This window comes from Eptatretus burgeri, chromosome 17 (genome assembly GCF_056783735.1).
Source record: "Eptatretus burgeri isolate ZD-2024b chromosome 17, Ebu_testis_v1, whole genome shotgun sequence".
NCBI lineage: Eukaryota > Metazoa > Chordata > Myxini > Myxiniformes > Myxinidae > Eptatretus > Eptatretus burgeri.
This window is the reverse complement of record NC_140977.1, coordinates 32,013,232-32,040,731: the sequence shown is the minus strand read 5'-3', so window position 1 is coordinate 32,040,731 and position 27,500 is coordinate 32,013,232. Positions and strand designations below refer to the sequence as shown.

The window sequence follows — 27,500 nt, the reverse complement described above, 5'->3', positions numbered from 1 at the left end:
GCCTGACATTTGATTGGAGCAGATTTGCGCAGAAATTTGTAACTTGTTCAGGGTGCCGGTGATAACTCACTTACTCATCACGAACAACACCGTGGTAGATGCCACCAATTAATGCCAGTAGATGGGATGCCTGGCAGTTTAACATCCATCCGAGGGACGACACACACAATGATGAATCACCCTGCCTGTGAAACACCAGGGTGACAGCTTATAGCTGGGTTAGGATTCAAACCCAGGCTATGCAGCTCAGGGCGAGCGCGCGTACCTCTCAGCTATTCAACCTGCCCTCCACAGGCAGGCAGGACATATGTTACCACACTGTGCATTACATTTTAGAGATTGTGTGGTCATATAATTTTAAAATAATTAATACAACCCTAATTCCATACACAGGGCCTGGAAGGATAGCTTGGAGGTGTGCGCACTCTCTTTTCAGCTATCGAGCCTGGGTTCGAACCTCGACCAAGTTAAAAACTGTCACCCTGGTGTTTCTCATGCAAGGTGAGACATAAATGTGGGCACCATGCATGGGCAGGATGGTAAGCTGGAGGACTTTCTTCCAGCACTGGTAATTCTATCTGCAAGCTCTGCAGAAAATTCTGCGTCATTACAAGGGTATAGCAATCATGTATAGCAATCATGACGACAGTGCAAATCAATGTTAATTGATCCTTGTACGGTAGTTTTGCTGTTGGATGTAACAGAGAACTGAGCAAACGGACATGCACAGCTTGCCATTATATTGGTGAACCATTGCATAGCAGGCTAAGAAATGTTGGTGTGTTTTGTCACACACACACACACACACACACACACACACACACACACACACACACACACACACACACACACACACACACACACACACACACTGTTAACAGCATAAAATACTTGTGCATGCAGAACTCACAGTGGATGAGGATTGCATTCACTACAAGTCACATGTAACAATGCACACAAAGATAGAATTGTCCACACAAAGATAGAATTGTCCACGTATGCACAGAAAGGATCAGGGATAGAGGAAGGGAGCATGAAAATTCCGAATGGGGGAGTGTTTGGTGCGAGAGTGCACTCCAACATCTCCGCTATAATGCCTGGAGGGTCGCTTGTCAAGGAAAGGGTAATAAACTGTACATGTGCCACACCGTAAAAGTCAATGAACAATGTAAAGGATATTAAGTGAGTTTTCCACTCTTTCTGCAGCAATTTAGAAATTAATACCGAGAATCATCTTTATTGTATTAACATTCCACAAGTGTACAGTGGGCCATCAGATCAATTGAATTCATTCAGGATAATATGCGGCATGCTGTCGAGGGAGGGCACGTGTGTCGAAGATGCAATTTAATTTACCTGCGAAAACTCTCCAATCAAGTGGTTTTTCAAGTCGAGATGTTCGGCCCACGTAAACGTGCATGTGTCGATGTGGTTTTGAGCTTGCGGGTGCAGAACCTCATGGTGGATTGAAAACCCTGTGATCCGCGGTCCCGTATTTTACCGGATCGTCCTGTTGTGTACTGAAGTGTACCACATCCCATTTCCTGCTTTCCATTGGTTCCATTTGTCCTATATTGTCAGTATTTTGATGTATTTCATTTGTGATGCCGATTCCCATGATGCAGGTGGTCTGTATGTACATAATGTGATGTTAACAAACTCGAGTAGCCATCTTCCACATATTTCAAAATATTAAACCTCAAAGATTATTTAAATGCATAAATCTTCATAGTTTCAAAGCCCTTTTTTCTTTGAGATCTGGTCACTGATCGAAAGGCGACTGATTGAAGCCACACAATAGATGCTCAGGAAACAATATAGTTTACAGCGAGGAAGAAATGAATGATTGATAAACCATCGTGAAAACATTTTGCATGAAGATGTTTGAAAAATAAATGAAAGACAATCGTAACAAGTAGTGCAAATGCTTGTGTGTGAACGTGAAGTGATCAATGACCGACGTTAACATCAATGACTTATGTTGACAAAACTGTTACTTTTGATTTTTAATTTGCATTTCTATGGTAGTTTATAAATGGGCATTCACTTCACAACTATACATTTACCTGGCCCATCCTTTTTATTATTCTTTGTTTCGCTATGAACTTTGACATCAACATGTATATGTATATATGTATATATATATATATATATATATATATATATATATATATATATATATATATATATATATATATATATATATATATATATATATATATATAATATACATACATATATTATTCTGTCTGGTAGTAAAGAAGTCCTCAAAAGCATGAAAGTGATGTACCTATCCTGACAATGAGGTGTTTGCAGCTCATAACCTGCATAGGGATCTGCTGAAATGACTCCAAAGAAACGGAAAATTGTTCACCAACATATATATGTATATGTATATGTATATATATATATATATATATATATATATATATATATGTATATATATATATATATATGTATATATATGTATATATATGTATATATATATATATATATATATATATATATATATATATATATATATATATATATATATATATATATATATATATATATATATATATATATATATATATATATATATATATATATATATATATATATATATATATATATATATATATATATATATATATATATATATATATATATATATATATATATATATATATATATATATATATATATATATATATATATATATATATATATATATATATACACACATACATACATACATACATACCAGACGACCCGTGAACCCGTTGGGTTCCCGTTGTGACAGCGGTTGATAAAAAATCATTTCAAAAAAAAAAGATAGCTCCAGCAAACTATACCACTGAGGTTGTTTGCATTGATCAAATAATCCCGAAGAGTACTTGACTGAATCGGGAATTGATTTTTTAATAATTTTTTTCATTGCTCGATTTGAAAGAAACTTGATATTGTGGGTCAATGTGAAAAAAATGGAGAAAAGAAAGTCGAAGAAATTATTATGCGTAATCTTCTGAACACAATTTTATTTATTAATGAACACGGAAGTATTGATCAAAATGGCGATGTTTATTTTATGCTTAAAAATAAATCGTTCTTTGTCTATACTAAATGTTTGAGATTTTAAAATAAATCATTTGAAGAAAAAAAAAGATAGCTCCAGCAAACTATACCGCTGAGGTTGTTTGCATTAATCAAATTCTCCCGAAGTGTACTTGACTGAATCGAGAATTGATTTTTTTAAATAATTTTTTTTGTTGTCCGATTTTAACGAAATAAAAATTGATACTGCACACAGCAGGAGACTGGTGAGTAAGGTGGCCCAAAATTTTTTGCGCTGTCGTGTACCATTATGGCTGTATTTCGGGAACATACATATATATATATATATATATATATATATATATATATATATATATGTATATATATATATACATATACATATATACATACATACATACATACATACACACACACAAGATGAGAGTTTTAGTAATATATAGATGAACATGGAAGTATCAGATCAAAATGGCGATGTTTATTTTATGCTTAAAAAGAAATTGTTCTTTGTCTATACCAAATGTTTGAGATTTTTACATAAATCATTTCAAGAAAAAAAAAGATAGCTCCAGCGAACTATATCGCTGAAGTTGTTTGCATTGATCAAATTCTCCCGAAGAATACTTGACTGAATAGGGAATTGATTTTTTAATAATTTTTTTTTTGCCCGATTTTAACAAAACTTTATACTGCACACCGCAAGAGAATGGTGAGTAAGATGGCCCTAAAATTTCTGTGCTATCGTGTACCGTTTTGGCTGTATTTAAGGAACATACTTCTTCAAAGACTTCATACATACATACATATATACAAGATGAGAGTTTTAGTAATCTTCTTCTTCTTCTTTCGGCTGCTCCCGTTAGGGGTCGCCACAGCGGATCATCCATATGATCCGCATAGTAATTTGGCACATGTTTTACACCGGATGCCCTTCCTGATGCAACCCTGGTCGCCTCTTGCGACACAGGGATCTGGTACACCTATTTTAACCAGGGTATTCACCGGCCCAGTACACTGGTACTCATTTCGCCGACCTCGGAAGGATGACAGGCTGAGTCAACCCCCTGGTGTATTAATTCAGTGGCCCAACGGGGCTGAGAGTTTTAGTCATATCGAGATCAATAGATATTTATATATATATATATATATATATATATATATATATATATATATATATATATATATATATATATATATATATATATAATATATTATATATATTTACATATATATATATAATATTTAGAGTATATATATACATATATATTTATATATTATGCAGTATATATATATATATATATATATATATATATATATATATATATATATATATATATATATATATATATATATATGTATATTTTAATAAATAGCCTGGTGTTGGCATCGTGGTTTTTGTAGCGGCTTGGGATCCAAAAGGTCCTGAGTTCAAGCCCCATTGGCCGCTTGAATTAATACACACCAGGAGGGTGACTCAGCCTGTCATCCTTCCGAGGGCGGTGAAGTGAGTACCAGTGTACTGGGCCCGGTGTATGCCCGGGTTAGAATAGGTGTACCACATCCCTGTGTCGTAAGAGGTGACCAGGGTTGCGTCAAGAAGGGCATCCGGCGTAAAACCTGTGCCAAATCATTATGCGGATCATGATGGATGATCCGCTGTGGCGACCCCAAAAGGGAGCAGCTGAAAGAAGAAGAAGAAGAAGATGTATATTATAATATATATATATATATATATATATATATATATATATATATATTTATATAATATTCTCTATAATATAAATAATACATATATTTATAAATATGGAGATATAATAAATAAAAAGAAATATGCATATGTATGTAATATGTATATAATATATATTCATATTCATATATATATATATATATATATATATATATATATATATATATATATGTATATAATATATATTCATATTCATATATATATATATATATATTGATAAATATATCGATAATATTATAGATATATTATATATAATACATATATGTATATACATATATATATATATATATATATATATATATATATATATATATATATATATATATTTATAATTTATCATTTTTTGGCATTTTTATTTTTAGTGGAGAAGGCATGGCCAACCAATAAATGTAACTAAAGCACTTTACAAATTTGATGCTTAGAAATAGCAGACCAACATCAAGCAACATTTCATTTGTGGTGCACAAACTTCATTCAGCCCAAAACACCAGTTGCTGCCCGCAGCCATTTTTATATCCGATTCGCCATTCATTTCTGGTCACGTGCTGAAACATAATCGTTATAGGGTGCCAGGGTAAAGCCAAACCATTATCACTGGGGCTCTGCTCCTTCCTACTTCATAACTGGCATGATTGATGTTGTTATATGGATGTACATGAGCAGTTAACCAACCATTTTCCTGCTCACATACTTCCAGGTCCTCCTTTCTGGGTTGTCTCCGTAGTGTGGAGGTTGGTTGCATGAGTTACAGCCTAGCCAGTGCAGATTGTGAACGAGGGTGTGTGGTGTTGTGGAGGATGAGGGTTGTGGAGGTTACCTGTCTTGCATGGTAAAGTGGCTCCTTGGTGTGGAGTCGTGTGGTCAAGTTTTGTGGCAGTGTATGCATGCCACGTTGGTGTTGTCTACTTCCAGTTTTTTTATCCTTTCCCCTTTGCACATTCCCATTATTGACACATTTATTTGCAGATTATTTTGTGTTGCAATGTCTATTGTTTCACTGGTTATGGAATTGCTGACTCAATCGATCATGCTTACAAAGTTCCTTGTGTGCACATATATTTAATACCATATCACATCCCTTGTGAAGAAAGAACAGAACCCCAATGATGATGGCGTGGCTTTCTCTTTGACACACTAAAACTCCAATGCTTCGGCACGTGGCTGGAAACAAGTTGTGGATTAGATATAAAGAGGGATATGTGGTGGAATGAGTTTTGGGCTTGAGGAAGTTATTGGATCATGAATTAAACATCACCGAAGGAAACGTCTGCTCTTTCCTCATTGTTACAAACTGGTGGAGTCGAGTTTAGTTTGATTTGTTGTTTGGCTGTGCCTTTTATCATAAAGTGGGTCATCTTAACTATGTTAAATTTAATGTTGTAACATATATACAGTATATATATTGGAGCGAATGCACATGGATATTGTGTGTGTGTGTGTGTGTGTGTGTGTGTGTGTGTGTGTGTGTGTGTGTGTGTGTGTGTGTGTGTGTGTGTGTGTGTGTGTGTGTGTGAGTGTGAGAGTGTGTGTGTGTGTGTGTGTGTGACGAAGACTTCAAAATTATTCACTTGGCGTTTTAAATCACAAATATTACAGTTCTAATAATCAAATATTACATATCAAATCAAATATTCATAATAATCATATATTACATATCATAATAATCAAATATTACAGTAATAATCAAATATCCCAATTTTTTTTTTAAGTGTACAGTGTGTTCCAGAAGAAAGTATCACTTTATGTTAATATCACCACTTTAAATTGCCCACCCGAAGGTGGGTCGAGATGGGCTCTCCCACCCAGAGTAACGGAGAGCCGATTCTAGAACTTACATGCTATATATATACATATATATATATATATATATATATATATATATATATATATATATATATACATATATATATATATATATATATATATATATATATATATATATATACACATATATATATATATATATATATATATATTATTTATGAAATAATTATTTTTACGAATTAAACTGATAAGTATATATATATATATATATATATATATATATATATATATATATATATATATATATATATATATATATATTTGTACTCACAATACTCTTACCATAGGATAAGCCACAGGTTACTTATATATTGTAAAATACAAAATGTCGGGGTTTCTTGGACTTCCGTATCTCATAACATGAAACCTCTGATCGTCCCTTGATTTTCAAGTTACAAATTTAAAAATAAAATTATTTACTTATTTTTAAAAGCCCCTTTTCAAGTTGAATCCCTCAAACTTATTTCTAGCATATTGCATCTGCTGTAAATAATTTGTATGTTTTTTCACTGTTCGACATTATAGGTGCACTGCATTACACTATATTTTACTGCACTTGATTTCTTCACATTCTCTGTTATTCTGTTTCGATAAATCACAGCCATAGACATAACGCAAGCTCGGCTTTCTTCACTTTACATTATATTAGAGCATGTGTTTGCATAAACCTCTCCATGAAAACGAAGTGAAGATGTTAGTAAGTCCGCATTTTTAATGCCCGTGCACGGGAGATTTGTCGTCTTCTCACACAACCGATTTGGATTAAACCTCAAGGGTTGCGTCATGATATTACTCGCACAATAATGTCAGAAAGAAGCAAGAACAAGCATCACAAAGAATGCTGATTGTAAGCTTGGATACACATACTTCCTCAGTACCTCATTGCTTTTTAACCAGGTATAGTAAAACGACAATGGTTTTGCGGTAAGCTTACGTCCAACTGACTCGCATTCTCAAAGAAAATGAGGGAAAGCAAAAAAGATAACAAACAGACGAGACAGGTAGTAAGAAGAGCACCATACAAGCTGGAATCATGTTTTCAGTACCGGTAAGCAGGCCCCCTCTCCTGCCATTCTGGAACCCCCCCTTCCTCCTCCCAGCATCTGCTACCACTACCGCCACCATCCTACAGACACACTACGGTGACGCATCATGCACGGACTCAGAGATGGACAAACCACGGACTGTCTGCAGTTACTACCGAGGCTCTTGTCCTCAATCTACCTCAAAGCCGTGCCCCTCAGTGTCCGACGCGTTCAACCCACCACGTGCATGATGATGCAGTATAATCGACAGTGTTACATGATTCGCGTGCGGCGTTAATCCACTTTATACAGTTAGCAATTTCGATCGTTTTCGCTAACTCCAACAAAGCTCAAATTTTAGTCCAATGGGGGTCTAATGTCCGTCATTGCAAATTGCTCCTAACAATGCCCAATCGATTGTCTCTTCATTGACAAACGTATTCCCATTTGTTTTGTTTCAAGATTAATTGACAAATATATTTATATATATATCCACACACAAAGTCACTCTTTCTCCCAGTTTGTTCAGTTTCCTTAAAGTCAAAAGAAAAGGCTAAGCAGTTTGCTGATGTGACATTTTGTAATCACTGGAGTGATATTTCTAGCTGGAGGCCTTACTCATGCCGCAACAAGTCTCTCCAACGCAGTCGTAAAAACATCATTTGCTGTGACACCTCGACTATTTGCGCTCGTTTGATGCCACGTTCTCTGTGTTTATGGCGCCAATGATTTAGAAAGTGCAGTAGTAAATCTAGGGTAAATGAGACACCATCGTGACAACCTGTCACGCCTGCCAAATTCCACTTTTTCACTTCTCACGCTCGGGTTTCGCGCGACGAGGCTCGAGCCACGAGATCAACAGCTCCCACATCATAAACACACAAAGCCAAAATAAAAATAAAAATCGTGTGGTTTAGGCGACCCGACCCAACCCGGCTGGATGTTACGACAGCGTGCACATTGCAGAGAGACCTGTACGTCCGGCTGCACAGAACCAAAAAAAAGCACAAATACAAATAATATTAGGTAATCCCAACAAAATCAGTAATACAATGAGAAAGAAAAATAAAATCAAGTGTCATAATTCGGCGAATGAATATAAAATGAAGGATCAAAACGATCTGGAGTTTAGAAATGTGGCCATTTAAATTTTATTCATGTTTGCTCAAATATGAACATAAGAGTTATCCTTACCTATAGCGTACACCATTGGTAAGAAACAAAACAGAGGCAATTAAATTAACTCTCGAACATTACGTAAAGGACTTCGTGCATGAAGCCGGTTTTACTAACTGGGTATATCATGAAAAAAACCTCCATAAGTAATCGGAGGATACGCTGAGTCAGATCTCTTTACCATTGATACAAGTCTGCTTGTGTGTCTGTCTATCCCTCGCCGTCTAACCCTTGTCTCCTTCTTGCCAGCGAGTTCGAATCCAAAGGGATTAGCAACGAATGGAGTCAAATCGCTGGAGCACAGAGCGCGGGGACTCAGCACTCGGCGCGTTGATTCAGTTCGTTTAATCCGCTCTTTGTGAGCACTGGCGCGAGAAAGACAATGAGAGAACAAAGCCTCGTGCTCTCGACTTTGTCTTACTTTGCCTCGCCGTTTGTCCGTCTCTGGATATCTGTTGATGCGCGGTCGCAAAGCAAGTGATCGGACCGGCAATGGCTAACATTCCGCGTTGTTACCTGGATCACGTCCAGTGCGATCCCTTTTGGGATGAGAAGAGCAGTAGCTAGGGAAAAGGGGGATGGGGGGGTGGTATTTACCACGGGGTTTGTCGTGAGCGAGAGGATAAAGTACACTATTTCATGGGTATGGCAGTGGCGGTTCCAGACTGGGCTTGGAGATGCCGTGCGGTAAAAGGAAATAGGCGAGATGAGGGTTCGGGGCAAGTCCGGAGCCAGCAGGCGCCCAGCTATAGGGAAACAGGTAGCCGGGACTGCCCCCAGGAGCCTGTGACGCGAAAGGTGAGTAGGGGAAGGAGGATGACACTGCCGTGGACAATGCCGGGTGCGGCAATTCGGGGAAGCCCCTCTGAAGGAGTGGGTATGGAGGCAGGAAAGCACGCAGCTTGTCCGGCGAGGTCAGAGGTTCGAAAGCCGGTGGTGGGCCCTGCATGGTCATGATCCTCCCAGGCTCTGCATCAGGAGAGAAATAAGGAAAGGGAAAGAGCAGTCGGTCTTTCTTGAGCGCCAGCATGCTCTTGGGTTTGCGGCGCGGACGATACTTGTAGTCCGGGTGTTCCTTGAGGTGTTGAGCACGGAGTCTTTTTGCCTCGTCAATGAAGGGCCTTTTCTCAGCGTCGCTGAGCAGTTTCCACTCAGCCCCCAGGCGTTTGCTGATCTCAGAGTTGTGCATCTTTGGGTTCTCCTGTGCCAGCTTGCGCCGCTCGCCCTTGGACCAAACCATGAAGGCATTCATGGGCCGCTTGATGTGCGTCTCAGCTGCTTTGGCCGACATGGTGCAAAACACCCTGTGGAGGAGGAGGAGGAGGGTTGGGGTTTGAGGGAGGGGTGGAGAGAGACCCAGTCGGATCCGCGTCACTGTGAGCTCTCCGCGCGTCCCAACTGCTCGATGGACAACCCTCCTGGTTCAGTCTGGGCCCCCTTCGTGCCGCTGCCTGGCTATCGTATGGCCCCACGATCGCATCGTCGGTGCTGTTCGTCCCTCCCTCACTCTCAAACTCCCTCCTCACTCTCGCTGTTCGTCGTGCGCTAAACTTGTATTAACTCTCGGCGTACCATGGTCGCTGGAGTGAGCAGCAGACCCCGATTAGGGGCGGAAGCCACTGTAGGAAGTTGGAGGCGGAGATGGCTACATAGGGGAGGTTGCAACAGAGCCCAGGACACCCGACTCTGTGCCGTTGTGTGATGAGAGAACTCTAGAGGGGTATGCTGGCACTGATGCGCATGCGCACATTGGCATCCAGCCAAACAGGGAGTGGGATTAAGTACGAGGTTGGGGTGGTTGGGGCGGGAAAGAGGAGAGATTTGGAGTAATGTAAGGGGGCGGGATGGAATGAAGACTCAGAGAGGTGAGGATGTGGAGGGAGGGAAGAGGCATGATGTGGGGGAATGTGTTCCATGGACATACAAGCAGAAATTCTAACAATATTTGCATCTTTGTACATCCACAAAATGACTACTGGGCTACTGTGAAAATGGCAATAAAATAGTGTGATTTTTTTTGGAAGAGGTAAGGGCGGTCGTTTGGAGAAGGGTATGTTTATCTATTTATTTTGGTTTTGTCCACCCTTATCTCTTCCCTCTGGTTCAACTTGGGGGGATGATAATGCTTTGACAGGACTATTCACGAACAAAAAATGGGAACTATGGGGAACAGCTTTATAGCTTTCGCAGGCTTTGAGTTTTCATCATGAGAGATCGTTTTTCTTGACAAGTTGAATCCACCTGGTGTTTGAAAACTTGCCGTTGGCGATCTCTTCTCCTGACAGGGTTCCATGACTGTGATCTCTCTGCCAATCTCCACGAACGACTAAAATGGCGTTACATCAATGAGTGCATCATACATCTGATGGATGTAAAGCAGGGGACCCAACTGCAAGCATGAGTTCATGGACGATCAAGATCCCAGGAATTTTTTCGACAAAGAGTAGACGACTTATCGCCAGCACCCTGGTCAAATTCCCGGTTCTTGCGCTGACGACGGCTACGATCGAGCAAAGCAGAAAATTGTCCATCACAATCTCCAGCCTGGTGAGGAGCCTGGAACGGGGTTATGGGAGAGAGAGAGAAAGAGAGAGAGAGAGAGAGAGAGAGAGAGAGAGAGAGAGAGAGAGAGAGAGAGAGAGAGAGAGAGAGAGAGAGAGAGAGAGAGAGAGAGAGAGAGAGATAGAGATAGAGATAGAGATAGAGATAGAGATAGAGATAGAGATAGAGATAGAGATAGAGATAGAGATAGAGATAGAGATAGAGATAGAGATAGAGATAGAGATATACCAAAACCTCAGCATCTTACGGTATTGCATGCAATCCGATGTAAAACAGGTGAATAAACGAAAGCTTGTGAATATTCAGACTTAACGGTAACTCACATTCATGTAATTGCAAATACTTGAGAAAACCATAAATGAGTGTTTATATTTTTCTCATCTAACTTGTGATCACCCGAAACGTTTCAATCGTATGGCTTGCAATAACGCTAGTGTTCACTCGTTCTTTACGCTCAAGTTTATCATTCTATTTACGCCTTTGGTGCACACAACGAGCGTCTGCGTGGCATGCGATGGTGATAAGAAATTTCCACTCGATTACTCGTATAAAATTAGATAATTTTCGACAAAGTCCTTTTTTAAAACAGTTTTAAACAAGTTTTGAAATTTCAAGACTCACGTCCGTGTCAAAAGAAATGAATCTCATATGGTGCTTATTCGAAAAGAATTAGACAAGAAATCCGTGTGTGCTCGCGTAGTAAGTCGGTCCTTAGTAAGTTACAACCCTCAGGAACAAATTCGCCTCTTAATCATGAATCAAATATATGATACGTCATCAGAAAATAAATGAGTAGTTCTAACTGAAATTTAATGAATGGGCTGCCAAGAGACATGGTCGTGTAACGGTTAGAGTGTCTGCTCTGAGTCTGGGAGGTCGGTGGTTCGAACCATAGCCAAATCACACCAATGACTTTTTTTTTTAAATGGTATGTACTGCTTCCTTGCTCCATGTTCAGCATTTCAAAAGGACAGAGCACGGACAAACAACGATAGGTTGGCAATATTACAGCGCAGCTGCGCAGCCTTTGATGGGCCTACTACCCTATTCCTGCATGGAAGTTCTTTGTAAGGGAACTCATGTTAACACTCACAAACATTCTCATGCCACATTTACACTGCTCAGTATAATTAAGTCATGAATTTTGAAATGTAGCTCTCAGTGGTTATATCAGATCAGGTCAAGAACCATGATTTATACAGATCATCAGTTCTGCCGAAGCGGTTTCTTTAGCTCGGGTTACAATCCTGGACAGGTAGCCACTCCGACACCGGTGGTTGTAGCATCACAAGAAATGTAAACGCAACAGAGCGTCTCTTCACTTTACTGCAGCATAGTATGTGTAATAAAGAGATCAAAACAAGTATTGAGAGATATACCAAGATAATACCGAACACATTTAGGTATTTTATTCGGTTATGAACTGGGGCTGGAAGGATGGGCTGGAGGTACACACACTCACCTCTAAACTGTCTAGCCTGGGTTTGAATCCCGACCCAGTTATAAACTGTCAACCTGGTGTTTCGCAGGCAGGGTGATTCATCAATGTGTGTGCCGTCCCTATCTACTGGTATTAGTTGGTGGGTGTTAAAGATCCCACGGTTTCACTCGCGAAGAGTAGGCGAGCTATGAACAAATTCCAAATTCCTGCCCAAACCTGTCGAACGTCAGCCCTGGCCAGTCGGTTCGTGAAAGACTTGGGCCAAGTCGGTACCGTTGTCCCACTCCACATTCGCACTAAAATGTGCATCGCATCGGCCGCACAACCGTCCCTCCATGATGATGCAACCAGCAGAACGATTGGTAATGAAATCCCGAGCCAACGACGCCGAGCATGTCCGTGCATCCTATTATACCCACAAGAAGAGAGAAAATAAATGTTAAAAATTAAACGAGGGTCAAGGTTGTTCACTTAAAAGGTTAACATTTGTGTGATAGTGAGCTGACAATGCAAAACAATCGAGTTATTGAACAAATAAAAGTGGAAAACACCAATCAGTCCATTTAAGCCAATTATTCACTGATCATCTCGAACGCAGAACCGAAAACCAGGGATTTCCCCCAAAAATTGTTATTTCCCCCCAAAAATTGTTGGAGCCATTTTTAGATCAACACACAAAGTACAATCTAATGTTTTGTGAATCCACCAATGAGTTAATCCTGAAAACTGCAAATATGTGTGGATATGGATGTATGATATATAATAAGGAATGCTTGTACCTGATTAAAAATACTCCAATCACCCAACATGTGGCTGGAGGTGGCTGTCTTCTTTGTTTGTACTGGGGGTTCCATTACAATCAGAGAGGAGAGCGCTCGTCAAGTGGCTTAAGCATGCAAGCAAGCACTCCAACGAAACAGTTGATAAGGAATGGCTGGCTTGGCAAGCGATAGCAAGCTGCTTGCTCAAGGAACATGCCACTGATCTGTATTTGCTTAATGACGTCATATAATCCCATCGTACATCCTTCACAAAACATGAGGACGTTGCGTGCCGAGATATATATATATACACACACATACATATATACACTACCGGTCATAAGTTTTAGAACACCCCCATTTTCCCAGTTTTTACTGAAATTTAATGTTTCAATGTACTCTGAAGTTAAAGCATAGAACAAATAAACAATTGCAGATAAAAAAGAAATCATGGAATCCTTTTGTTGAACAAAATTTAATCTAAATTTTTGACTCATCAAAGTAGCCACCTTTTGCAGATATAACAGCCGAACACACTCATGGCATTCTTTGTACAATGGAAATCAAATATTGTTCGGAAAGTTCTTCCTAACACTGTTGCAGAAGTTCCCACAAAAGTGTTGCACTTGTTGGTTGCTTTGCTTTCACCCTTCTGTCCAGTTCATTCCAAACCAGCTCGAAGGGGTTTAGGTCTGGAGACGGTGTTGGCCATTCCATGATTTTGAAGCCTACCGTCTTGTTCTTTTCTTCTAAGGTCGTTCTGACATAGCCTAGAGGTATGTTTTTGGTCATTATCTTGCTGCAGGATAAACCCCAGAACAACTAGGCGTAGATCAGAGGGTATTGCATGGCGCTGCAAAATGTTGTGGTGGCCCTTTTGGTTCAGGCTGCCAGTCACTCTGTGCAAGTCGCCGACTCTGGATCCAGTAAAAGAGCCCCAGATCATCACGTTTCCTCCTCCATGCTTGATAGTTGGTGTCACACACTGAGGAACCATCCTTTCGCCTATTCGACGGCATACAAAAACCCTGCGTGATGAACGGAAGATTTCAAATTTTGATTCATCGGTCCAGAAGACCTTCTTCCAGTTTTCAGTAGTCCACTGGCGGTGTTTCATGGCCCAGGGAAGCCTCTTTTTCTTATTTTGCCATCTCAGCAATGCCTTTCTTGCTGCCACTCGACCTGTCAAACCTGCAGCTCGAAGTCTTCTCTTCACAGTTGAAACTGAGATTCCTTACTTTGATCAGTGTTAAGCTGTGCTTGAAGCTGCTGTCCTGTGAGCCACCTATCACGCAAGCTGTTGACTCTCAGAAACTTGTCTTCTGATCGTGTTGTGGCTTTGGGTCTGCCAGACTTCTTCCTGTCAGTGTTTCCTCCAGTTTCCAAGTGTCTTTTAATGGTGTAGGAAACTGTACTCACTGACACCTTGGCTTCTTTGCAATTTCTTTCAAGGAAAGACCTACACTTTTAAGGGTTATTATGGTCTGTCTGTCTTCCTTTGTCAATTGTCTTTTTCTCGCCATTATGATAGCAATATACTACTTCCTGCAATGCAATATTGTCCAAATAATGCTTCAGAGGGTGTAGCAACACAGTCTGTTCCAACACTGCTTTTATACAGATAGAGGGTGTGTAACTAATCAACAAAAGTTGGGACACCTGTAGGATTTGTTTACATCAACTTTCAAGGCGTAATTTACTTCCATTGCCGCAGAACAGCTGCAGTTGCTAAAGGCCCAGTCACACCTTGACGTTTTAGCCAACGTATGCCGATTTTTGAATTTTTTTTCTAAAACGCTGGCACACGTTGAATACGTTATGGGTAAGTTTTGATAACATTGAGAGCACGCTGAAAAACACTGCCATACGTCGTTGTACGCTGGCTTTAAACGTTGTACTTTTTGGTTGTCCTCAAATTTTTTCATGCTTGAAATTTTACAACGTATGCCGGCGTATGACTCACACGTTCATGCTACGCTGGCCACAAGTTGTATGCACGGTCTGCGATCGTTGACAGACGTCAACACATGCTACTTGTAAGTTAATCATAAGTTGAGACACGCCGAGGTAATGTTTAGCGTAACCGAAACTTATTTGTAACCTATGATTAACGTGTTGTTGGCACGTTACGCGATCGTTGCCCACACGTCGACAGACGTTACTTTTAAGTTACTCATCGGCTGAAAGACGTCGGTATAATGGATCGTCCTTGCGTCAGCGTCCACGGCCACGGCCAGGACACTTATTTGCAGCATTCTTCAAACTTTTCTTCGGCATGACGAGGATGTTCACACTTCGATGTCTAGCTTGGCTATGATTCCAATTGTCCATCGGCAGCGTCTATTTAAAATAGTCGAGTTTGAGCGTTTTAACACGTTCAGAAGAAACGCTTCAAATTTCCAAACCCCAGCGTCAAAAAACAAAGGCGAGTGACAGCAATTTAAATCGTTCATTGTAAACAATGAAACTAGCTGAGTGGTACCGTTTAAAAGTCGTTGAGTGTAAAAAAATCCAATTGTTGAGTGCAAGCGTCTACTTTCAATAGTGGAGATGCAGCCATTTCAATAGTTGAGTTTATCATTTAAATCGTTAAATCGTTAAACGCAAGGAGGATCCATCATAACCCACACCCTCCCCCTCACACTCACCTACTACTGCCAACATGAACAAACTACTACTAATACTGATACTGATACTGATACTGTTACTGCTGACATGGACATCGACTCAAAAAGGACTCGAAAACACTGTTGGGTTCCCCTTTTATGAGCAGCATTTTTATATACCAATTCCCAAAACCGCTGGGAACACGTCTTTATATGGCAGTTGTAAGCTAGAAACACGTTCATTTATTTTTTTTTGTCGACCGGAAGACGTCATTGGAATACGTCTACATACGTCGATGTGTGTTGGGACTACGTAAAGAATTGGTTCAAAGCACGTCAAACATAAGTTAGAAATAAGTTTCGCGTAAAAAAGACATTACCGCAACGTGTTTCGACTTATGAGTAGCTTATAAGTAGCCTTTGTGGACGTGTGTAAGCGTCCACATATCGTGTGTAAAACTTATCCCCATCGCATGCGGAACGTGTGTCATACGCCGAGTACGTCGTAAAATTTTGAACATGTTTAAAATTTCTTGACCTACTCTGCTTACTACGACGTATGATAGCGTACTTTAGCGTTCTACTCACGTATACCAAACTTACTCATACCGTATTTGATGTGCCCCAACGTTTTAGACACATTTTTCTTCTGTCGGCATACGCTGGCAAGATCGCCAAGGTGTGACCGCGATGTTGACACTTCCATTTCTACGGCAGTTATGATTCGAATCGTTGTGCGTCAGCCTTTTAATAGGCTACGTCACGACATCGTCGGCGATGCGTGCAACGCGCTATGCCTAAGTTAGACTATCGTTGGACATCGGTTGTGTAGGCCGACAACAGGTTCAGCATTCGTTGGTATAAGTTATCTATAACACAACGAAACGTTCTGTGTCCGTTACCAATGCGTTATTTTATGTTGTGCCGTTGTTGAAATTTATCTTATTAATGACAGATGATTTGTCCTGATTCAATCAGTCTATTGGTTGCATGATCTTGCATTTAATGGGAGCTTCAGGTCTATGTGCGATGCCATCTTCAAACGGGACAAACAGGCGAGCGGAAGCTTTTGATACGTTAGTCATGCATGGAAGGGCACACCAGAACTTTGGTTTGGGTTGTGTAGACTCGCCGTTTGCCCTCCTCCGTATGCACTTGTTTACAATACTGTTCGGGCAACCATTTGAACGGAACAACTTTCGTAGAAAGTTCCTTTCTTCTTTTTTGGCTTCCAAAAAATGGAAGCTGTTGTCGGTGTTGCTACGAGAACATGCAGTTCTAGCTTTACGGGAACTCCTTGTCATTTTCCCTTCTGGGATTATTACCCTCGCAAGGATTCAGAGAGGGTATTGCGTTTGGGTCCGTTTGTCTGTTTGTTTGTCTGCACAGAACTTTCGTGTTTTTCTCCACAACTGCTTGTCTGATTGAGATGAAATTTTCACCATTGGAGCGACTACTCATGTAGAATGTTTTAGTGATTATGACGTCATAGGTCACATGTTGTGGCAGCCATATTGGAAAAACGAAAAAACATTGGACCTCTGTATCTCTGAAACCGCACCAAGGAAAAAATTGAAACTTGGCACATAGCAAGTCGTCCTCATGGGGAATAAGTGATTTTTATTACATCATAAGAGCCCTCGTTGTGACATCATTTCAGATGTAGAACGTCATATCCGATCAGAATGAAAATTTTGAGGGTCATCTTGGGATAAAATGGTCCACAGAAAAAAAAAAATAATGATCTCATCGGTCACGTGATTCGGCAGCCATATTGTTATTTTTTTTTTGAAAACCTTCAAAAACCTCCTCTGAAATGGCTGAAAAGATCGAGGCGAAACTTTACATGTATGACCGCCTGTCCATGAGGAACAAAAGGGTCACACATGACATCATAGGTCTCATGGTTTGGCAGCCATATTGGATTTACTATAAAACCTATAAAAATACACCACTCAAAAGAAGTCCTGGCAAGGGTTTGCAATCTCTGATTGCTCTTTTCCTTGTTTAATTATTAAGGCCGTTGCTTTGATCCTGTGTGCTGGTCCGATCATTACATGGTGGCAGCAGTGGCTGTAAAGATTGATTTCACATAACTATGGAACTGTTCAAGCCACCACCATACCTCTCTTTGGATGCCATGAATCTCAGTGAGAACTGGCACCATTGGTCCCAGCAATTTGAGCTGTTTTTGGAGGTGTCAGGGCAAGCCTCTGCAGCAGAGAGTCAGAAAGTCACCATTTTGCTTCACTGTCCTGGAGCGGAGGCAATTGAGGTTTACAACACGTTTGTGTTTGACCCCGTGTCAGACAGTAAGGCACTGTCAAAGGTGATTAATAACAGTTCATTGATTACTGCAACCCTCGGAAGAACCTGGTGTATGAACAGCACCTTTTCTCGGAGACCAACCAGCAGGATGGGCAGTCATTTAGCCATTACCTGATGGATCTACGAACATTGGCCAGATCATGTGAGTTTGTCAAGGTGGATAACATGATTCGGGATAACATTGTTTTCGGAATGTCCAATCTGCGGATCAAAGAGCATCTTTTACGTGAAAAGAACCTGGACCTTGCCAAAGCTGTGGCTATCTGTCGAGCCGCCGAGGCAAGCCGCACACAAATACAGTTAATGTGCAAGATGCCGCTGGAGGTAAATGAGCTGCACGGAAAAGCCGTAAGGTTTGTAGAACGTGGTGCTTGCGATAATGACACGGTGTTTACTCGCCACAATGCTCGTGGTAGGGAATCCTGTGATAATGCCAATCGTGCTATGGATCAACAGGGTGTTTGCCCTAGATGTGGACACCAGTGGGGAAGGGACCATGACTGCCCTGCCATTGGCAGAGAAAGTAACAAATGTGGATGGAAGGGTCCTTTTCAAAGAGCATGTAGAGCCAAACCCAGGCAGTCTGTCCACACTCTTCACATGGACACACAAGAGATGGGCAATTCGGTCAACAAAATAGATCGACTGTGCATTGATGGCCTTGATTCGGTAGCACCCGGTGAGAACTTCTATGGATGCATATCAATAGAAGCAGCTAAAATGAAGGTCAAACTGGATACTGGTGCACAGATGTGTTATTCCTTTGTCCCTTTTCAACAAGTTCCTGACGAAGCCAGAGGTCCAGGAATCTTCTGTGGCTTTGACTGGATATGGACCACAAAGGTGACTCATAAAGGCAAGACTGACTTACTTTGCAAACAGGCAACAAAGAGGGGAATTTTGAGTTATACATTGTTGACACCTCAGCACCTCTGATTCTGGGGTTAAAAGCAAGTGTTGCCCTGGATCTTCTTCAACTAGGTGCTAATAAGGCCTATGTTAGTGCATGTTCTGTTTGTCCTCACCGCACACCACTCAAGCTAAGTGAAGTCATGCTTGATTACACAGATGTGTTTGTAGATTTGGGCAGATTTGTTCACCTGTACCACATCCAATTAAAAGATGGAGTTTCTCCAGTTATAGAGTCTCCATAGAGAGGACCCCACAGTTTACATGCGCGCCTCAAAGAGAAACTCTCTGACATGGTGGCTCGGGGCGTAATATCCTGGGTTGATGCTCTTACAGATTGGGTACATAATTTGATTATCATCGAAAAAAAAGTCTTTGAGGTTGTGCTTCGACCCCCTTAAGCTAAATACTGCAATAAAACATTAGCATCACCAGATGCCAACCACTGATGATGTAATCAGCCAATGAGGAGGTAAAAAGTTTTTCTCAATCTTTGACCAGAAAGATTCGTTCTGGCAAGTGGTGCTTGATTCGGATAGCGCTTTGAAGTGTACTTTCAATACCCCATTTGTGCGTTATTGTTTTAACAGATTCAATTTGGCCTTTGTTCCGCAAGTGAGGTGCTGCATAATAGGAATGAGTGTACGTTTGGAGATATTGAAGGTGTACACTTTATTGCTGATGATATGATCGTCGCAGGCATTGATGAAGCTCAGCACGATGAGAGTGTAAGGAAACTCCTTGACCAGGCCAGAGCTAGTGGAATGAAATTGAACCGCCAGAAGATACAATGGAAGGTATCAGAGGTCAGGTTTATGGGACACGTTGTCTCTGCTGATGGCTTAAAGGTAGACCCAGAAAAGGTCCAAGCAATCGCGGATATACCAACGCCCACAAGCAAGGCTGAGTTACAGCGTGCGCTGGGTGTGATCAACTACTTATCGCATTTCATTCCTGACATGTCGGTAATCACAACCCCGCTTTGGCATTTGCTGAAGTAAGATTCACATTGGCAATGGCAGCCAGAACAGGCAGCAGCCTTCATTAGCTAAAACAAGGCATATCGTCTGTGCCGGTGCTCAACTTCTTTGATCCATCAAGACCATCTGTTGTGCAAGCTGACCCATCATCAACCGGCTTAGGATCCTGTCTGCTGCAGGATGGCCGGCCAGTCACATATACTTCATGTTCACTGTCCACTGCTGCAGAGTATTGTGACGTCCACGGGACTTGAACAGTCCCGCCAACGTAGAATGAGCTGAAACGATGGAGGCGGTTTATTTATTTATAACCCAAACATGGCGGTTCTAATCGCTCTACCGCAAACGGGACGAGGAAGGTGGCACGAGTCACTTTTCACTGAGTTGATGATGTTTATTTGTTTTTACTATTAACCAGAAATAACAAGACTCGGCAAGAAGAGGGATCCGGGGCGATTCGACGGGATGGTGTGGGATCGGGCGTGGGGAAAAACACAGACAATTCCAATGAATATACAGTTCTCAATCCCTCTAAGGTGCCAAGCACACACACACACACACACACACACACACACACACACACACACACACACAAAACGTAGCTATTTCTGGTGGTCAGGCTGGACCGTGGTGTGGACGCAACTGTCCCTGGATTGGCGTCGGACGAGCTGGCCTTGCTCTCGTCAGGGGGGCAGGAGAAACCGTGGTGCTGTCGACCTCCTGGTCTTGGCCCAAGTCCGCTCACAGCCGCCAGGGAACCAGTTCTGGCGCCAAGTTGCGAGCAGGAGAGGGAGGCAGGTCCGCCCGCCGTTCGACCCCGTACTCCGAGTCAGCAGAACCCCAGAGCCAACCAAGGTGAGGCACGAGGCTCAGAAAGGCTCCAAGACACGATCAAGAACACGATCGAATCAGCACAACAACAAGGATGCTCCCCGCGCAACAGCCTCCCCACCAAAAAAAACACGATCTTTTGGTTGTGATCTTCTTCCTCTTCCTTTTCGACCCCGAACAGAACCTTTTTATCCTCCTGTCCTCGTCACTTCCAATCGAGCCGTTTATTGGCCCACCGCCGTCGCCTTCTGCCAATCGTGATCACGGGGCGGAGCCATCCGCTGCACTGTCCTGTGACGTCACGGCCAGTCTCCAGAGAATACCAAAAAGGGGTTTACGCAGACGCACTTACCCTATCCCGTGTCCCTATCTAATTACGTGACAATTATCATTTCCCCCCTTGAAGAAATGAACATTTACTAGACAACTTATCACCACTGAATTGCTACTTATTACATCGAGATCCTGGTAAACTCGAACAGCATGGCATACCTAATTAAACATCCTAATTACCCTTTGAATGCATACCCCCCCCTCAAACGTAACAGTATTATGCCCAAATTGAGAAACACATGTTAAGGGTGATATTTGCCTTGAAGAGGTTTCACCACTATGTCTATGGATACAAGACTGAGGTGCAGACCGACCATCAACATCTAGTGACAATTGTCAAGAAACCATTGTTCAGAGCTTCACCAAGGCTTCAGTTGATGCTACTTCGACTTATGCGTTATGACGTGTTTGTAAAATACGTTCCTGGGAAGCTGCTGTACATTCCAGAAACTTTGTCAAGGGCACCAAGTGGCTCAGTCCTGATGTATGACACCATTTTCGAGGACATGCAGTTGAGGGTGCATCAGCTAATGATGCATCTGCAAGTCAGCCAGAACAAGCTGGACCTGTTGCATGATGCCACTGCGGATGACGACGACTTACAATTACTGGCCGGCTACATTCTGAATGGCTGGCTAATGCACCAGACCAACCTTCCCGTGTCCATCAGACCTTTCTGGCATCTCAGGGATGAGCTGCACATGGCAAATGGCATGGTTTTTGTTGGTGAGCGTTTGGTAATTCCTGCCACACACCACTCTGACATTCTGCGGCAAACACATGACGGCCATTTTGGGCAAGAGAAATGTAAAGCCAGGGCACGGCAAGTGGTCTTTTGGCCAAGTATTAACTCGGACATACAAAGTCTGGTTGCCAAGTGTTCAATGTGTGCCAACTCCAGACCAGCTAACATTAAAGAGCCACTTTTGCCACCTGAGGCCATGGCAGAAAGTGGGAGCGGACATTTTCTACTTTGCCGGAAAGCATTTCCTCCTGATTGAGGATTATTTCTCTAAGTATCGTGAGGTCATAAACATTTGTGAACTCACTGCAAAGCACGTCATTGAAGCTCTGAAGTCCGTGTTCGCTAGACATGGCATGCCCAAGGAATTATTTATGGACAACATGCTATTTGCCAGTCCTGAGCTCAGGAAATTCGCCCAGGAATGTTATGACCTCCAGCCCTACATATCCTCAATCTTATGGACAATCTGAGCACGCAGTCCAGACTATCAAGCAGGGGCTCAAAAAAGCTGTCGAGGGTGGCCACGATACCAATTTGATGTTACTATTCTTCCGGAACACACAGCTGGCAGGTCTTCAATACTCTCCAGCACAGCCGCTGATGAGCAGAAGGCTCAGAGATCAATTGCCGTGTAGTGACCGGGCTCTGGAACCACAAGAACCACAAGTTCCAGTTGATGTTCAGCATTTGTTGGTGCAGCAACAGCAACGTGCTAAACATTTCTATAACCAGGGTGCTAAAGAGCTAATGCCATTATTACTGGGGCACAGCGTTCATGTACAGCGTAACAAGACCTGGGAACCAGCAGTCATTACGGCTAAACACCAAACACCACGTGCCTACGTCATCACCACTCCAGAGGGGAATGTGAACCGGCAAAGCCATAGGCATCTCCGCAGCATGGATGAAGCTCCTTCACCCGATGCTACACCACTGGAGGAATTTCAACAAGAGGAGACCGTTTCACTACCATAGTCTTTCCCACCAGAAACACAGCAGCACACTCCAACGCACTGTACTTCACCACACTCCCGACGCTCTTCTCGCATCACTCGATGTCCAGAGCGTTTCAAAGACTATGTGATGATTGATGATTGATTTCCACAGCTAATTTGGATGCTGATGTTATTATCTTTTGTTTGTTGTAGTTTTCATGCTTCTGGGATTATATCCATTTAAATGGTGATTCATATGTGCATTGGAGGGGAAGGATGTTGTGGGTGTTGCTTCGAGATCTTGGAGATCTGGCATTACCGGAACTCTTTGTCATTTTCCATTCTGGGATTATTCAATTATTAAAGCCGTTGCTTTGATCCTGTGCACTGGTCCGATCATCACAGAAGCCAAAATACGTCTCCTAGGTCGTAATGCACAGCATCGGACAAGACCATCAATTCATGTTCACTGAGGCTGAGATGATCGGACAAGCGAACAAGTCAACGTCCAGACAGCTGCAAGAGGCATGGTATTCGAATGATTTCAATTAATAGACATATCCATTTACACCCGGCGTATCAAGCATTACGTCACCAGCTACAAAAATTTGTTAACACACTGCACGTGCTAATTACCCTGAGCACTTTCACAGGACGTATCAAGGAAGTAATTAGGAGTAATTACCTGGAATGAAATTGCTTTAAATCAGACATTTTCCACCTTTATTCACAAATCATAACCCACAACTTCCAAGGGAAAAACAAATTCCGCAAATTTCAACAAATTAATTAAAAATACAAAACTGGAATATCTTTGTTGGATAAGTGTCGACCCCCTGGTTTATATTTGGTGGAAGCACCTTTGAGAGCAATTACAGCTGTGAATCTGTTGGGATAGGTCTCTACCAACTTTGCACACCTTGATTGTGCAATATTTTCCCATTCTTCTGGACAAAACTGTTCAAGCTCATTCAAGTTGCATGAGGAGCGAGCATTGATGGACAGCAATCTTCAAATCATTTCACAGATTTTTGATTGGATTTAGGTCCGGGTTCTGACTGGGCCACTCAAGGACATTTATATTTTTGTTCCTTACCAACCCCAATGTAGCTTTGGCTGTGTGCTTCGAGTCTCGTGGAACTCATGCTGAAAGTTAAACTTCTGTCCCAATTTCAACGTTCTTGCAGAGAGTAGTCGATTTTCCTGTAGGATTTTTCTGTATTTTGCTCCATCCATTTTCCTTTCTATCCTGACAAGTGCCCCAGTCCCTGCTAATGAGAACCATCCCCGTAACATAATTCTGTCACCACCATGTTTCAAAGTAGAGATTGTGTTCTTTGGGTGATGTGCTGTGTTGGGTTTGCACAAAACATAACGTTTTGCATTTAGGCCAAAAAGTTCCATTTTGGTTTTGTCAGACCACAAAACTTTTTGCCACATGGATTCCGAACCTCTGGAGTGGTTTTTTGCATACCTCAAATGGGATCCAATGTGGGATTTTTTGAGTAATGGCTTCCTTCTTGCCACCCTACCATCCAGGTCAGAATTGTGGAGTCCTTGGGATATTGTTGTAACATGCACACAGTAACCAGTCTTTGCCATCATGGCATGCAGCTCTTTCAAAGTTGCCATTGGCTTCTTGGTGGCCTCTCTGATCAGTCTCCTCCTTGCTTGGTCATCCAGTTTGCAGGGACGGCCTGATCTAGGCAGGATCTTGGTGGTACCATACGTTTTCCTACTACTACTACTCAGCGGACGCATCCGAGATAGAGTTCGCAATATCGCGCCATGAGTCTTTGTCCATCATCAGTGTCTGCAAGTCCGCTATGTCATTCTGGATATCCCTTGCTACGCAGTTGATGTAGTTCGGTGGCCTTCTTTCTTTGGTTGGGCAAGGCAATCTCAAGCAGATCACGTCAGATATAATTTGGTCTTTGGCGCGGAAACAGTGACCAGCAAAACGTGTTCTGCGATGAGCTACAATGGTAGAAATGGGTGGTATGTCTCCGTAGATCTCTGCTTTTGTTCTGTGTTCCTGCCATCTGATGTTCTGAACTCTCATAAGAAGCCGAGTATATGTGCCATCAAGCCGGCCCTGCAGGGCCTTCTTCATGGTTCATGTCTCTGATCCATAACAGAGTATATTCTCTACGTGAGCTCTAAATAATGCAAGTTTGGTAGATCTTGAAATGTTAGACTTCCAGGAATGCTACAGCCTGTTACATGCACTCCAGGCTTGACCTTTGCGAGATATGAAGTCCCCTCTTGGAGTCAGCTACATAAGACCCACAGTACTTAAAGTCTTTGACTTCATTTAGTTGTGATCCATCCTTGGAGAAGATTGGTAGATGATCAGCATCCTCATTTACTTTCATGTATTCTGTTTTCTTGGCATTTAGAAACAGACCGACCTGAGCTGAAGCATCCTCAACAAAAATTAGAAGGTCTTGAGCATCCTTCAAAAGTGTCACTGTGAAGGCGATGTCATCTGCATAGTCAAGGTCTGTGAGATGCTTATCTCTGTCACGATTTGATCTTTTTGGCTTGATGTCAATTCCTTTCTCTTTCATGGTCTCTACTGACTGCCTGAGAATGTAATCCACAACTATAACAAAAAGATAAGGAGCAAGGGTGTCCCCTTGGAAGATGCCTGCTGTTGTGAAAAACTCCTTGGTTGGGTCATCCATACGTTGAACATAGCTTGAGGGGTTGTTGTACATTATGGCAATTGCTTGCACTGTTTCTTCTCGGATGCCATAGTTCAAAATAATTTGAAGCATGACCTTCCTGTTGATGCTGTCAAAAGCCTTAGAGAAATCCACAAATACTAAGTTTGTTTTCTGCTTTGAGATCTCTAGTTCTTCTATGATCCTCCTTAAGGCAAGAATCTGAGGTGTTTTAAATCTGCCTTTCCGGAAACCATTCTGGTTGCGTCAGACAATAGGATCGAGATGAGTGGTAATCCTATTAAGCAGCATAGAATTGTAGATTTTTGAGGCTAGAAGTGACAACGTTTTTCCTCTAATTCGATGGAAGAGAGAGGTTGCCTTTTATTAGGCAGTGGAATGATGGCAAATTTGGAGAAGGTCGCTGGTTTGTTGCCTCTATAGTTTTTGTTGCAAAGGTCTTGCAGCTCTTGATGAAAAAGTGGGCTCTTCCAGACAACAGCTGGAATGTTGTCGGGGCCAGGAGTCTTGGATCGTTTGAGCTTTCTCAGGCATTTCTACAGTTCCTCCATAGAGAATGGACCGGTCTTGATGGGAAGAATGTCAGCAACTTTGTGATTGAAGAATGGATCGTCAGTACTGGTGTTCTGTCCAGTACGCTTTCCACTTCTTCATGATTATCTTGACTGTGCTCCAAGGGATATTTAAGGCCTTTTGAAATATTTTTATACCCATCCCCTGATCTGTGGCTTTCCACAATTTTATCCCAGAGCTTTTTTGGAATCTCCTTGGTGTTCATGGTTATGTCTTTGCTGTGAAATTCACTACCAGTCGAGGAAACCTACAGGAACAGCTGATTTTAGTCTGGATAATCAGAACCACGGCAATTTAACAAAGGTGGAGGCCAATTAACATAGTGTGTGATTTTGAAGATGATTGGTTACACCTGAGCTAATTTACAATTGCTATGATAAGGTGGGGGGGGGGGAGTGCACCTATCCAACCAAGATATTCTAGTTTTGTATTTTTAATTAATTTTCTTAAATTTGTAGACATTGTTTTTCACTTTAAAGTTGTTGGGTACAATGTGTAAATAAAGGTGGAAAAAGTCTGATTTAAAGCAATATAATTCTAGGCTATAAGGCAACAAAAGGTGAAAATTTTGAAATGGGGTGTAGACTTTCTATGGCACTGGATATGGAGAATATATATATATATATATATATATATATATATATATATATATATATATGTTCACGAAAAATATAAGTGACCATTATATTCGTTATTGTTGTGTGTCTGTCTGTCTCGAGCATAGCTTCATGGGTTTTCATCCGATCCTGATGAAATTTTGGTGGGAGGTTTATATCATGATCTCGTTGTTTTCCTGAAAATGGGCATGTTGTACCCATTATTGGCGGAGCCACGCCCAAAAAACATGTGTTTTTAGGGGGTAGCCAATTTCAATTTGCATCTTCTCCTTGGGGTTTTGTCGAATCTGACGGGTTTCAGTATTTGGTTAGCCCAATGGCACCTGCATAGCCCCACGCAGCTTGAATTTTTTTTCATTTTTGTCT

The 27,500-nt window shown here is 41.6% G+C and overlaps 2 protein-coding genes across 2 annotated transcripts in view; one reads left to right on the top strand and one right to left on the bottom strand.

The window, feature by feature from the left end:
* LOC147009702 (zinc finger BED domain-containing protein 5-like) overlaps positions 1 to 27,500 on the top strand; it is a 154,204-nt gene that overhangs the window by 64,547 nt on the left and 62,157 nt on the right. Inside the window, exon 2 of the mRNA XM_085863367.1 lies at positions 394 to 501. Within this exon, the coding sequence (XP_085719493.1) occupies positions 394 to 501 (108 nt within the window). The remainder of the gene's footprint in view (positions 1 to 393; positions 502 to 27,500) is intronic.
* LOC147009703 (transcription factor SOX-14-like) lies at positions 8,779 to 10,567 on the bottom strand. Its single transcript, XM_085862519.1, has one exon. The coding sequence runs from the start codon at positions 10,115 to 10,117 to the stop codon at positions 9,464 to 9,466; it is 654 nt and encodes a 217-aa protein (XP_085718645.1). The 5' UTR covers positions 10,118 to 10,567; the 3' UTR covers positions 8,779 to 9,463.